This window comes from Panthera uncia, assembly GCF_023721935.1.
Source record: "Panthera uncia isolate 11264 chromosome B3 unlocalized genomic scaffold, Puncia_PCG_1.0 HiC_scaffold_1, whole genome shotgun sequence".
In the NCBI taxonomy this organism is placed as follows: Eukaryota; Metazoa; Chordata; class Mammalia; order Carnivora; family Felidae; genus Panthera; species Panthera uncia.
This window is the reverse complement of record NW_026057582.1, coordinates 111,206,963-111,222,608: the sequence shown is the minus strand read 5'-3', so window position 1 is coordinate 111,222,608 and position 15,646 is coordinate 111,206,963. Positions and strand designations below refer to the sequence as shown.

Here is a 15,646-nt window from a genome sequence, read left to right as displayed (position 1 = left end):
AACCTTCACCCAGAGTCCCCAAATATGAAGATTTTACCCCAGTTTATCATTCTTTCTATATATTTGTTCTGAAATATTTTTCAGAAAGTTTCAGACATGAGGGACACCTGGGTGGCTCAGTTGATTAAGCATTCAACTCTTGATTTTGGCTCAGGTCATGGTCCCAGGGTCATGGGATCGAGGCCCGTGTCACACTCCACGCTCAGTGCAGAGATTTTCTTTCCCTTTCTCTCCCTTTGCCCTCTCCCCCACTCACACACACTCTCTCTCTTTCTCTAAAATTAAAAAAAAGCAAAAAGCAAAAGAAATCTAAAAAAAGAAAGTTGCAGGCATGATACCCCTTTACTCCTCAGTAAAATGATCAAAACTAACATCAATACAATACTATTATCTACCTTACCATCCTATCCAAATTTTAACAAATGTCTTAATAACTTCCTTCATAGCAAGAGTCTTTAATTTTAAAACATATAAAATTTTTTATTTAAAAGAATTTTTTTAATGTTTATTCATTTTTGAGAGACAAAGCATGAGAGGGCAGAGAGGGAGGGAGACAAAGAATCCAAAGCAGGCTCCAGGCTCTGAGCTGTCAGCACAGAGCCTGACGTGGGGCTCCAACCCACGGACTGCAAGATCATGACCTGAGCTGAAGTCAGACACTCAACCGACTAAGCCACCCACGTGCCCCAGGGTTTATCACACTTTTAATTGCCCAAAGGTCGGGGCGCCTGGGCGGCTCGGTTGGTTAAGCATCCGACTTCAGCTCAGGTCATGATCTCACATTCCGTGAGTTCGAACCCTGCGTCAGGCTCTGTGCTGACAGCTCAGAGCCTGGAGCCTGCTTCGGATTCTGTGTCTCCCCCACTCTCTGCCCTGCTCATGCTCTGTCTCTCTCTGTCTCAAACATAAATAAAAACATTTAAAAAAATATGCCCAAAGGTCATCCTTATATTGTGTGTGTGTTTGTGTGTGTGTGTGTATAAACTGTGATTATGTTTTATCAATTTTTCTATTAAGTGTTTGGTCTTTTATCCCCCACACCAAGTTTTAAGAGTTCTTGGGGCACCTGGGTGGCTCAGTTGGTTAAGCATCCGACTTCGGCTCAGGTCATGATCTCACAGTTCGTGGGTTCAAGCCCCGCATCCGGCTCTGTGCTGACCGCTTGCTCAGAGCCCTTCAAATTCTGTGTCTCCTTCTCTCTCTGCCCCTCCCCCACTCACGCTTTGTCTGTTTCTCAAAAATAAATAAACGTAAAAAAAATTTTTTTTAAAAAGAGTTCTTTATATATTAGGGATATTAGCCATCTATGTGATATATGTTGCAAATATATTCACCCGGTATATTATTTCTCTTTGTCTTTCTTTATTGTGCCTTTTGCCATGCAAAAAAAAAATTTGTGAGTTAATATTTTTATGAGATAATATTTATCAATTTTTATTGCCTCTGGCAATATCTTCATTTAGCACTTACATGGGTATGTATTTTAGATTAGATCTCTGACCCATTCAAAGTTTATTCTTGTGTATGATGTGAAGTATAAATCTAATTTTTTTCTTTATCAAAATGGTTATCCAGTTGTCCCAGAACCGTTTATTTAAAAAGCACATCTTTACTCCAGTAATTTGAGATACCATATATTTTATCATATACTAAATTGACAAACGTATTTGAGTCTCTTTCTGGACTTTCTCTGTTCTTTCCATTGGTTTCGCTTCTAATCGTGTACAAGTACTGTACTGTTTTAATTATAGAGGTTTCACAGTATTTTTAATATTTTTCTTTTCTTTTTTAAAATTTACATCCAAAGTAGTTACCATATAGTGCAACAATGATTTCAGGAGTAGATTCCTTAGTTCCCCTTACCCATTTAGCCCATCCCCCCTCCTACAACCACTCTAGTAACCCTCTGTTTGTTCTCCATATTCATGAGTCTCTTCTGTTTTGTCCCCCTCCCTGTTTTTAGATTATTTGTTTCCCTTTCCTTATGTTCATCTGTTTTGTCTCTTAAAGTCCTCATATGAGTGAAGTCATATGATTTTTGTCTTTCTCTGACTCACAAATTTCACTTAGCATAATACCCTCCAGTTCCATCCACGTAGTTGCAAATGGCAAAATTTCATTCTTTTTGATAGCCGAGTAATACTCCATTGTATATGTGTATATATATATATATATATATATATATACATATATATATACACCACATTTTCTTTATCCATTCATCCACCGATGGACATTTGGGCTCTTTCTATACTTTGGATATTGTTGATAGTGCTGCTATAAACATGGGGGTGCATGTGTCCCTTCGAAACAGCACACCTGTATCCCGTGGATAAATACCTAGTAGTGCAATTGCTGGGTCGTAGGGTAGTTCTATTTTAGTTTTTTGAGGAACCTCCATACTGTTTTCCAGAGTGGCTGCACCAGCTCACATTCCCAGTATTTTTAATATTTCTTAGGATAAATAGTGAACTTCAAAATTTGACAATTTAGATGAAGTGAAAAAAATTCCTTGAAAGACATAACCAGCAAAGCTCAATTAAGAAGAACTAGGTAACCTGTTTAGCTTTATCTCTATTGAAGAAATTGAATTTGTTGTTGAAAAAATTTCTACAAAGAAAACTCCAGACCCAGGTGGCTTCACAGAAACATTCCAACAAACGTTTAAGGATGAAATTAGTCCATTCTCCAGAAACCCTTCCAGAAAATAAAAAAGGAGAGACTATTTCCCCAAATCATTTATGATGTATAAGAAACACTCATACTTTGTAGAAGGAAATAGAAAATGGTTCAACTACTTTGGAAAACAGTTTGGCAATTTCTAATAAAACTAAACATATACTTATAATACTACCCAGAAATGCCACTCCAAAGCACTTGATAAGTGAAATAAAAACATGTTTACACAAAACCCTCTAGGCAAATGTTTATAGCAGCTGTATTTGTTTTTTTGATTTTGCGGTTGTTTTTCTGTCCCCCCGCCCCACTCCCTACAGCTGTATCTGTATTAGCCAAAAACTCATAAGTCCTTCAATTGGTAAATGGATGAATAAACTACAGTATAAACATACAATTGAATACTACTCAATAAAAGAAATTCAGACACACGACAACATGGATAAATCTTAAGAACATTATACTAGGTGAAAAAAGCCATTCAAAAGGTTACATAATGTATGATTAATTTAAATGACATTCTGGAAGAGACAGAACTATAAGAAGAAAACAATCAATGACTGCTAGCAATTGGAAGTAGAAGTTGGAATATTCACCAACATAGACCACATTCTTTACTACAAAGTCAAGGTGAATTTTTGAGGGTGATTAAGCTGTTCTATACCTTTTTTCCCCTTTTCTTTCTTCAAATGTTTATTTATTTAGAGAGAGCACAAGCAGGGGAGGTGAAAGAGAGAATCCCAAGCAGGCTCTGCACCATCAGCGCAGAACCCCATGTGGGGCTTGATCCCACAAAATATGAGATCATGACCTGAGCTGAAATCAAGAGTAGGATGTTAAACTGACTGAGCCACTCAGACACCCCTAGCTGTTCTATATCTTGATTGTGATGGTGGTGGTGGCTAATTTGACTAATTTCATTTATCAAAAGTCCCAGAACTTTATACTTAAATACAAGCTCTATTATCCTCAAAAACATTAGTCAAAGTTGACTTCAAAGAAAGAATATTATCAGGAATAAAAGAGGGACATTACATAATGATAAAAGAGTCACTTCACTCTTCTGAATGAATTGAGTGAATTTTCAATAATCCTAAATGTATACACATCCAACAACAGACCTTCAACAAAATATACAAAGTAAAGGTCTTGGACTAGAAAGAGACAAACCCATAATTACAGGTGCATAATTCAATATTTTTCTTCCATTACGAATATCAGTATCTTCTTTGTAAGGATATTAATATTTATATTAATAAGTACACAGAAGAACAATATTATCAAACTTGACCTGACATTTCTAGACTATTCCATCCAATAAGAGAATACACATTCTTTTCAAGGCACATGGAATATTCAGCAACACAGACCACATTCTGGGCCTTAAACCAAACCATATAAAGTATGGTCTCTAACCATAATTAGAATTAAACTAGAAACCAGTAAGAAAAAAAAATCTGGAAAAATCCTCAAATATATGGAAATTAATCAATACCTTTCTTAATTGTGCATGGGAAAGGAGAACACAAAGAAAATCTGAAAATATTTAGAATTGTATAAAAGTTAAAATATAACATTTGAAATGTGTATGAACCAGTTAAACACTGCTTAGAGGGAAATGTAAAGTACTAAATGCTTCTAACAGAAAAGAAGAAAAATCTCAAATGGATGATCTAAGTTTCTACCTTAAGAAACTGCAAAAAGAAACAAGAAACTTCAAATTAAACACAGTATTAGATAAGAGCAGAAATCAACAAAATTGAAACAGAAAAGTAATAGAGAAGAGAAAATACAATCAAAATCTGGTTTTTTGAAAAGATAATAAAATGGATAAGTTTCTAGTCAACCTGATCAAGAAAAAAAGATATTGAAAAAATCAATAAAATAGATAAATTTCTAGCCAAACTGAACAAGAAAAAAATGATAGACATAAATCAGCAAAATCAGGAACAGAGGGAGTATCACTACATATTCTACAGACATTAAAAGGAAACTATAGAAGTATTATGACTTTTATGCCAATAAATTTGATAACTGAGATGAAATGGATAAATTTCTTTGAAAGAAAAACAATACCTAAAACTCTCCCTAAAGAAGTATGTATAGCCTGAATAGCCAAGATCTGTTAAAGAAATTGAGTTTGTAGTTAAAAATCTTCCAACAAAGAAAAACCCAGACCTAGATTACTTCACTGTCACAATCTAGCAAACATTTAAGAAAGACATAACACCAATTCTATACAAAATCTCCAGGAAATAGAAGAGGGAAGAGTCCCAACTTGTTTTGAGACCAGCACAACCCTGATACCAAAAAACAAAACAAAACAAAAACCTATAGATCAACATCCTCATGAACAAAAGTAAAAATTCTTTTATTTTTTTTTTTTGTAAAAATTTTTTGAATATTTATTTGCTTTTGAGAGAGAGACACAGACAGACAGAGTGCAAGTGGAGGAGGGGTAGAGAGAGGGAGGCACAGAATCCAAAGCAGGCTCCAGGCTCCAAGCTGTCAACACAAAGCCTGACGCAGAGCTTGAACTCAAAAACTGAGATCATGACCTGAGCTGAAGTCGGACACTTAACTGACTGAGCCACCCAGGCACCCCCAAATGTAAAACCTTGTAACAAAAACTAGCAAGTTGAATCCAGCAACATAAAAAGGTTAATACATCATAACCATGTGGGGTCTATCCCAGGAATTCAAAGGTTGGTAACAACATTCCAAAATTCATCGATGGAATTCACCATATTGACAAAATAAAATTTGGGGTTGTGGAAGCTGGAAATTAAGGGCAGGTTAAGAGGTTATACCCTTAATATTATTTTAGGTCCCTGTGTCACCACTTTGCACAACTCCAAAGGTATCATTTATATTGTAGTCATTGTATTCTACATGAATGATACTCCTGAAATTATAAAATATAGTAGTATTATAAATGTGTAAAATAGTTGCCCAAAAGGCAATGTGACTTTGAGCTGGACTAAAAGAAATAAAAGATCTAGGTGAAGAGATTTTTATTTTCCAGATGTTTCACTTGGCCCTGTTCACACCTGATATATTCTATTTAGTCCTGAACTTCATATTTCCAAGGGGCCAATGAATTTCACCAGAGAACAAAAGCAATAATGGCAAAAGAGTTCTAGATATTTCACATAAAAAGAGTTGAAGAAACTGGAATGCATATACTATATTTCAATAATTTGCTTATATTCAGGGCGCCTGGGTGGCTCAGTCGGTTAAGCGTCCGACGTTGGCTCAGGCCATGATCTTGCAGTTCATGGGTTCAAGCCCCACATCGGGCTCGGTGCTGACAGCAGGTGGAGGCTGCTTCGGATTCTGTGTCTCCCTGTCTCTTTCAGCCCCTCCCTGCTCGTGCTTTGAATCTCTCAAAAAAAAAAAATAAACATTAAAAAAAATTTTTTTTAATAATTTGCTTATATTCTATATGCCCTGAAGACTGTCAATTCCTAAGGGCAGAATCTATGCCCTGTCTATCTTTGTATCCCAGATACCTATCACTGGTCCTGGAACTGAGTAAGTACTCATCTATGAGGCGTTCAAGAACAGGAAAAACTAAACTTTAGTAATAGGAACCAGAAAATGGGGAGAAAGGATTGCAAGGGACCCTATAGCACTGTCAAATGTGACACTCTGCCCCATAGTTATCAACTCATTAGCCTGAATTGGTTATGTACCAATTTTTGATTGGTATATACTAATTACAGCTCTCCTGGACTGGAAGTCAGTCAAACCATAGAATTTGACTCTGGAGGAAGCATGGAAAGAACACTGGAGAGACCATCACAATACCTACTAGCCCCACCTAACCAGCCAAATCACCCCTGCGATTAATCAAAGTGACAGACATCACAGCAATATGATTCTCATGTCCAGAAATGATGTAAAAAAAATTAGCAACTATGTTAGATATTAGAATAAACACCTAAATTTCACAAATAATCTAAACTACAGATGTACTGCCCTTTCAATGAAAGATGTATCCCTGAAAAACTCTTTGAAAACCAATTCTGAAGGCAATCACATTTTCCAACAATTTATATTATAATTTCAAAGAGGAACAGAAATGCCCCAAGTAAACTAAACAATATTGTGGTAAAATGAACTGTAAAATTCTTAGCAGACAAAAGGAAAACACTTTTTGCAAAAGGATGTATTGCCTGGTAGCCATAACTCATAATGCAGATAAGAACTATACCCATGACCCTGGGAAAGTCATGTCCCTTCCACTCAGCCTTGGTTTCCTCATCTAGAAAATAATAAACAAATGAGTAAATAATAAAATAGATGGTCTCTTCCGCTAAATAAAAAGATTGGGTATTTTCTAATGCCTGATGAGTTTGTTAGGCATTAGATATGTTTATTAAACATGAGAGAATATCCAATATAGTTAACTACAATCTGATGCAAACCTTCCTAAGACTGTAAGTTAATATATAAAGGAATTCTGTTCCTCTAAATAAAATATAACATACCTCTATCAGATTTTTAAATGCAGCTCTTTACAGTATATATACCCTTACTTCATCTTCACAGACTCAATTTTTATAAAACCTCATACTTATTTAACATATACATGAGATTATGTGAGGCCTGACAGGTACTCTGGGAACTTGAGAGTGGTTTTTCCACACGCAGAAAATTAATACACACTTACATAATAATAAGGTACCATTTAACACATTTTACAGGCAAAATCAATCCCATAATATCTAACAACTCCATAAAATAAAAGCTATATATGGCAGAATAGTTAAGACTATTACTGCTTTCCCCCAAAACTCATTTTTAAAAGCTCTAAGCATGTAGAAGAATCAATAGAAAATCTGTGCAAATATACACACACAGTGAAACTGCACACCAACCTTTTTTCAGTCGAGGTTTCTGAGATTCAGCAGATGCAGGAAACTGAGTTCTCTGAAAAGAAAGAAATCTATGTTAAAGCACCACCATAAACCTTGCTAACTTAAAAAAGCATTCAAATAACCATAATCAGTAGCTCTCCAATCATGCAATTAATCCATTAACTACATACAGGTACAAAGAATTTTTAACGCAGTTTAAAAAACAAATGTCAAGTCATAACTTTTGCTATCCAAACTATTAATAACACATATGCATATTTATAATGCATATTTAATGTGTAATGTATAATTATAATGCATAAAATGTGCACAAATAAATGTACTAAGCTCTGGACACTACACATTAGGATTATACTTAATGTCATATAGCTTAGCAACCAAAACAAAATAGTAGTAAATTTGACAAAAGGAAGTTTATGCGGTTATCAATACAGAAATTGCCTAGCACCCGATTCTAGGAGGAAGGTTTTTTTTTTCTTTTAAGTGACATTATTGAACATAATAAATACTGTCTTATACCATAACTTTGCAGAAAATATTCAGATGGATTTTTCTTCTATCTACCTCCTATATTATATATGATATAGTAAGATATAAGCAAAAACAATGGCTGAGAAAATTTCCAGAAGTAATGTTAGATACTAATCTTTAGATTCAGAATGCTCAACCAATCTTGACCAGGTTGAATGAAAATAAATCCACGCTTGTATACATCACAAGGACCTGCACTAGAGATAATAAGAAGTTCTTAAAAGCAACCAAAGGAAAAAAGTATCATGAGCTAACCTACACAGAAAGGACAATTAGATTGACAGCTGATGTCTCAACAACTAAAAATGGGAAATAATATCACATAAAGACATTATAAGAAAAATCACTCCCATGTTTCAGGTGCTAAGTAAAATGAATGTTAATCTAAATACAAGGTCAGCAAACTATGGCCCACAGGGCAAACAAATCCAGCCCATTTTTATATGGCCCACAAACTAAGAATTTTTTTTACATTTTTAATAGTTTTTAAATTTTTTAATATTTTGTAACACCTGAAAATTACATAAAATTCAAATTCATGTGTCTATAAGCAAAATTTTATCAGAATACAGCCACACACACATGTTTATATACAGTCTATGGTTGCTTCCACACTATAAATGCATAACTGAGTTAACTTGTGACAGAGCCTCGCCCACAAGCCCAAAATATTTATTACTGGCCCTTTACAAAAACAGTTTGCCAACTCAGATCTAAACTCTTACACCTCAAAACTAATTTTGGGGGTTCCTGTTTGGCTCAGTCGGAAGAGCATGTGGCTCTGGATCTCCGGGTCATGAGTTTGAGCCCCATGTTGGGTGTAGAGATTACTAAATAAATAAACTTAAAAAAAAACAACAACAACAACTCTCAAGAACAATGGCAAATAAAGACTTACAGACAAAGAAAATTTGAGAGTTTTAGACTCATTAAATAAACTTTAAGGGGTGCCTGGCTGGCTCAGTCGGTACAGCATGAGACTTCTGATCTTGGGGTTGTAAGTTTGAGCCCCATACTGGGTGTAGAGATTACTTAAAAAAAAAAACAAAATTTAAAAAAATTTTATAATTTTAGGAAAAAGGAAAATAACCCCATAATGAAAAGGTGGAAGGAGCAAAGGAATTGGTAAAATACATAAGTATTCTAAACATCTACTGACTGAATAAAGCAAACAAAAGTATAATCTGTGAACAACAATATCATGAACTGGCAGAAGGCAATGGGTAATAACGCATTTGATAATCCCTACATTATTCAGTTTTGAGTTTGAACTTTCAGTTAAATATGTATTTAAAAATGGGTACTCACTAAAGGAAGACTAAAGAATAGAGTATATAACCTACAAGTAATGAAATGAGAGAGACAAAAAGAAACTCAGCCAAAAAAAACAAACAAAAGAAAATGAAAGGAAAAAAATGAAATTCTCCAGTTAAATGATCAGGATGGATGTTTTTTAAAATCTTGATGAATGCTACTTCTATAAAGACACATCTAAAACATAAAGGCAAAGAAGGGACACTTGTTGGTTAGGCATCCAACTCACAGTTCGTGACTTCAAGCCCTGTGTCGGGCTCTACATTGACAGTGCAGAGCCTCTCTCTCTGCCCCTCCCCTGATCTCTCTCAAAATAAATAAACTTTAAAAAAAATTAAAAAATAAAACATAAAGGCAAGGAAAAAGTAAAAAGATACATTAGGAAAATAGAAACGAAAATAAAGCTAAAGTAGCAATATTAACATTAAACAAAACAGACTTCAAGAGAAAAAGTTTTAGGGGTGCCTGGGTGGTTCAGTTAGTTAAGTGTCCGACTCTTGACTTTGGCTCAGGTCATGATCTCGTGGTTGTGAGATAGAGCCCCCCTTTGGACTCCACACTGGGTATGGAGCCTGCTTGGGATTCTCTGTCTTCCTCTGTTCATCTCACCCCCCCCCCCCACCCAGAAAAGAGGAAAAGAATTCGCAGGAAAATGAAAATGAATTAAAATAGATGGAAGACTAAAATGGACAAGGCAAGGGGTGCCTAGGTATTGCAGTGTTGGTTAAGCATTTGACTCTTGATCTCGGCTCAGTTCATGATCTCATGATTTGTGAGATCAATCTCCACATCGGGCTCTGCACTGATGGTGTGGAGCCTACTTGAGATTCTGTCTCTTCTTCTCTCTGCCCCTCTCCGGCTTGTGCTCTCTCTCAAAATAAATTAAAACAAACAAACTTAAAATGGACAAGGCAAATTTAAAAACCTTTAGGAAAAAACCTCTAGAAAAAATGATAGGATAGGGAAGGATTACTTCAATAAGATATAAAAGCACAACCCAATTGAGAAAAGATCTAAATATTCACTACATTAAAATTAAGAAATCCTGTTTCAAAAAGGAAGTGATAATAGAAAACTAAGAGAAGATATATGCAATACAAAACCAAAAAAAAAAAAAAAAAAGACAAAGGATTAACAGCCAGAAACTACAAATAACTACCAAAAATAAATACATAAATAAAAGAGTAAAAAAAAAAATGAGAAAAACAGTGAAGTAGAAAAACAAGTAAAACATTTGAAAGAGGCACTGCAGAGAAAAGGAAAAGAGACAACCAATGATGCTCCACCTCATTAACAATCAGGTAAATGTCAGTTAAAATCACATTACGAGGCACCTGTGTGGCTCAGTCAGCTAAGCATCTGACTTTGGCTCAGGTCATGATCTTACAGTTTGTGAGCTTGAGCCCCACATTGGGCTCTCTGCTGTCATGCAGGGCCTACTTCGGATTCTCTCTCTCTCTCTCTCTCTCTGCCCCTCTCCCAGTCACGCTCTCCCTCTCTCTCAAAAATAAACAAACATTAAAATAAATAAATAGGGGCACCTGGGTGGCTCCGTCAGTTAAGCAGCTGACTTCGGCTCAGGTCATGATCTCGCGGTCCATGAGTTCGAGCCCCACGTCGGGCTCTGTGCTGACAGCTCAGAGCCTGGAGCCTGTTTCAGATTCTGTGTCTCCCTCTCTCTGACCCTCCCCCATTCATGCTCTGTATCTCTCTGTCTCAAAAATAAATAAACGTTAAAAAAATTTTTTTTAATAAATAAATCCTTTAAATAAAATAAAAAATAAAATAAAATCACATTAAGATTTAATTTCATATCCACTATACTGACAGAATTTAAAGCTATAACAATATCAAGGATGTAAGCAACAGGAACTGATGGTAGAAGCATAAATTGTTATAACCACCTGCGAGTTTCCCACAAGTAATGAAGTTGAAGATGTCCAATATACAATGTACAATTGCAGTGTACAATATAAATGAGCCTCAAAAGCACGCTAAGTGGGGGCGTCCTAGGTGGTTCAGTCAGTTAAGCATCCGACTTCAGCTCAAGTCATGATCTCACAACTCATGGGTTCAAGCCCCACATCAGGCTCTGGGCAGACAGCTCAGAGCCTGGAGCCTGCTTCAAATTCTGTGTCTCCCTCTCTCTCTCTGCCCCTCCCCTGCTTGTGTTCTCTTCCAAAAATAAATAAACTTAAAAAAAAAAAAAAAACATGCTAAGTGAAACTCAGATACATTAAGACTACATAGTGTGTGATTACATGAAACTGCAGAAAAGGCAAAACGTTGGAGACAGAAAGCAGATCAGCGGTCAACTGGGGTGAAGAGTAGAAAGTGGTTGCAAATGGACACAAGGGAATTTTCTGGAGTGATGGAGGTCAGTGGATTGTGGTGACAGTTGTACAAGTATATAAATTTACCAAAACTGATCAAACTGTACACTTAAAATGGGTAGATTTTATGGTATGTGTATTATACCTCAACAAAGCTGTTTTTATTTTTTTTCAACAAAGCTATTTTTACTTTTTGTTTTATTTTAAAGTTTATTTATTTCTTTTGAGAGAGAGCATGCACGTGCAAGTAGGGGAGGGACAGAGAGAGGGAGAGAATCCCAAGCAGGCTCTGTGCTGTCAGTGCTCAATCCCACTAACAGTGAGATCATGACCCGAGCAGAAATCAAGAGTTGGAGGCTCAACTGACTGAGCCACCGAGGCACCCCTAATCTTAAATAAAATACAAATGCCAGTCCCCAGTTTTCCTAAGGAACTAGTAATAATCTTTGGTAGTTTAGGTAGCATATTCGAAATTCTGTGTGTCCCACACTGGCCTAGTTTTACTCCATTTTAGTGGGATGTCTCCTGGCCTCAAGGCCTTTACAACAGCATTCTTAGATTTTTACTTATGCATTTGTTCAAACTTCTGTTAAGTCTTCCAGTCTTCTCTCCCTCACATCTATATATCTGTGTCTACAGATCTATGTAGTTTTTCTTTGTGTCACAAAATTAAGATCACACACTATACACCTGTTTAAAAAAAAAAAAAAAAGGCCCAAAATGGAGTTGTTTACGCTAAGTCCCATGTCAACAAACCAAGACTTAATTATTCTTTCTGCCTCTTCCAGGAACAGAATCCTAAACCAGTCAATCAGAAATCGCCCAATCAGTACTGGTGAGGTAATATGCCTGATAGACCCCCCCCCCCCCCCCCCGCCATCACCTAAAGGAAAGTGATCTTGCAATAACCAACCTTCTTGTCTAGTATAACCTCCTTATTCCCACTCCTTTCTACCTATGAAAACCTTTCATTTTGTACAGCTCTTCGGAGTTCCTGTCTGCTAGAATGAATGCCGCCTGATTCATGAATCACTGAATAAAGCCAATAGGAGGACCTTTGAAGTCTACTCAGTTAAATTTTGTTAACACTGCACTCCGCATCTAGCTTTTGAAAAATGTATAGCATCCATGTCAACATATATAGTTCTTTTTTTAGTTTTATTTATTTAAGTAATCTCTACACCCAACATGGGACTCAAACTCGGGACCCCGAGATCAAGATCTCATGGTTTGTGAGATTGAGCCCTTAATCAGGCTCCAAGCTGACAGCACAGAGCCTGCTTGGGATTCTCTCAAAAGAGCTGCACTCTCCTTTGAGTCAACCAGGTACCCGTATGGTTCTGACACTTTTTAATGCCTGCATAATACTCCTCAGGGGGCTGGGTGGCTCAGTCGGTTAAGCCTTGGACTCCTGGTTTCAACTTAGGTCATTATCTCACTGTTCCTGAGATGGAGCCCCACGTTGGGCTCCTTGCTGATGGTGCAGAGCCTGCTTGGGATTCTCTCTCTGCCCTCCCCCACTTGCACACTCACGCTCTGTCTCTCAAAATAAATAAACTTTAAAAACGTATATTCCTCAGAATGGAAGTATCAGAAGTCATCTATTACCCTATTTATGGGCATTCACCTTGTTTTCAGTATTTTGCCACTGTAAACAATACTGCAATGAATACCCTTATAGTTTATGCTTATGTTTTGCTTTTATTTCAATGGGTTACAGGTCTGTTGACTGAGTGAATGAGACTGTTGGGCCCTTTTAATTTTATTATAGCATATCAGATCACTTCCAAAAAGGCCAGAAATTCAAATTTCCATGCAGTGGTAACATGAAAAGATGAAATTAGTACAAATATGACACTGCTAGCAATAAACTTGACAATAATGAAAATAATCAGGCTAACTGATTATTAGTTAACCTAATAATCAGGTTAACTTCAGGCTCAAGTGCTACAGTCATGTTGAAACAGCCATTCTCTTTAAAACACTAATAGACTCTAAAATTCTAAATTCTAAAATCACAGAAATCAAGTTCATATTCTGTTTATGAACACCAATCTCTCTGCCTGCAACGAACACTGGAGAATAAACTCTATTTGTAGCAGTGTCATGTTACCATTACACCTTACATTTAAGATTATGTAGGTGAAGTATTTCCTTTGATGTTTCTAATATCTAAAACCTAGTAACACCTATCATGCTATTGAATTTTTTTTTCTTTTTAACTTGGGGCTTAACAAAAGTCTTTGCCTTGGGCCTCCCTCTCTGTACTGAGTTGTACGATTACACTAAAAATAATTTGACTTCTCTAGAAATGAGAACAGAAAACAAGTCCCCCTGACAGACAACATTGGTCTTGCTCCTCAAAAGCCAAAACCAAATCGTAAAACAGTCAGCCAAAACCTGCTGTGTTTGTCTCCCACGTTTTGTCTCCCATGTCTCCCAGGGCGTTTTTCAAAGGGCAGTAAATTCCAAAATAAATAAATAAAGTCATTCTAACAAATGCGAGGACCATGCTTTGAAACCCAACGCTAAAACAAAGTAGACAAGGTTTCACGCTAACTTTACAGAAATCAGATCCAATTATAAATATATACACCTCACAAACAACTACCACTGGGTGATCCCGCATTCATCTGGGTTACTTTGTAAGAGCAGCTCTGCGGAGTTTAATCAATGCCTTAACTCAAGCCTCAGCTGAATCCCCAAACAGCACTATTCCTAAACTTAATCACAACAGAGAAAACATGGTCCCGACCCACCGGCAGAAGGCAGTGACGCCGAAAGCTTCGAAGCTTGGTCATATTCAATCCCTAATCCAAGGGATTAACACAATTGTCTCTGCACAAATGGTAGTGCTTCCTTCCCAAACCTCGTGAGACAGAGAAGATGGGACTAGCAAAAGAGCCATTTCTGATGAATATCTCCCTTCTCCGTCCGGCGCACCCCAAGAAGGACTACAATCCTAGCCCAGGCCCAGCACTGCAAAGAATTCAGCCTTGCCCCAGGCGGACCAGCTCCCTTGAGGGAGTCCGTATCGCCCCGCGCACCCCGAGCAGCTCCAGAGCCGGCTCCGCACTTCCCCAGGGGCAGCTGCGTGGGACACGGGTCGCCCGCAAGCCTAACACGCCACTCTGCTCCGCCCGGCCCGGCCCTGCCCCGCCTAGCGGCCGGGACCCTAAGGAGAATCTCTACGCTCACCGTCGCGAGTCTCTCCTCAGCCATCTTGGCTCCGCCCACCACTTCCCGGCCGGAAATTGGCTGTCTCCCAGACAACCAGGCAAACGGAAATGGTAGGAGGGGCCTGAGCCGGGAAGGAAATAGATCGGGGGGCTGAACGTCTCGTTTGAGAGGGTTTTCGGGGAACCTGGAAAGGGTTGGGTCTCGCTCCACTGAAGTGGCGGTGATGGACCCGGTGAAGGAATGCCTAGGCAGTTCTCTTCATCCGGGGCAACCCCATCACCACTCCCACGCCGTTGTCTTGGAAACTGCTGGAGAAACCCGGGGCCTCGCTGGCTGGAACTGCCGGACACAGCTGGGAAGGCCGCGCAGTCCTCCCGGCGCCTAGCCCTGCCCAGTACCGACGCCACTTTGCGTTTATTTCAAGCCTTCCGGGAATTCCGGTCCCCAAACACTAGGGCAGAGAGCCCCGTTCTAGACATTCATAAAAATCTCCTTTCTTAGCTGTCACTGTCCAACTGAGGTATTCGCCTCATCAGGCTCCCCCTCTTGTTTACGCCAGAATTTGCAAACCCGCTGCCGGTAGGCTGTGTTGGAGCAAGTCTTGTTTTGATGGGAAATAATTTTTTTAAAAAGGAGATTTCGCAGGAAAGCCAGAAACCCGGCCTCGGGGGCATATAAACATCCGACAATGGGCTTCCATTCCTAAATGGCAATAAAACGGATCTGAAA

The 15,646-nt window shown here is 37.9% G+C and overlaps 1 protein-coding gene across 1 annotated transcript in view; it reads right to left on the bottom strand.

The window, feature by feature from the left end:
* BBS4 (Bardet-Biedl syndrome 4) overlaps positions 1-15,277 on the bottom strand; it is a 55,622-nt gene extending 40,345 nt beyond the window's left edge. Inside the window, exons 1-2 of the mRNA XM_049613826.1 lie at positions 14,936-15,277; positions 7,560-7,611 (exon numbers count right to left, since the gene is read on the bottom strand). Coding sequence (XP_049469783.1) covers positions 7,560-7,611; positions 14,936-14,959 — 76 coding nt within the window. The 5' untranslated portion in view covers positions 14,960-15,277. The remainder of the gene's footprint in view (positions 1-7,559; positions 7,612-14,935) is intronic.
* Positions 15,278-15,646: the final 369 nt, after the last annotated feature.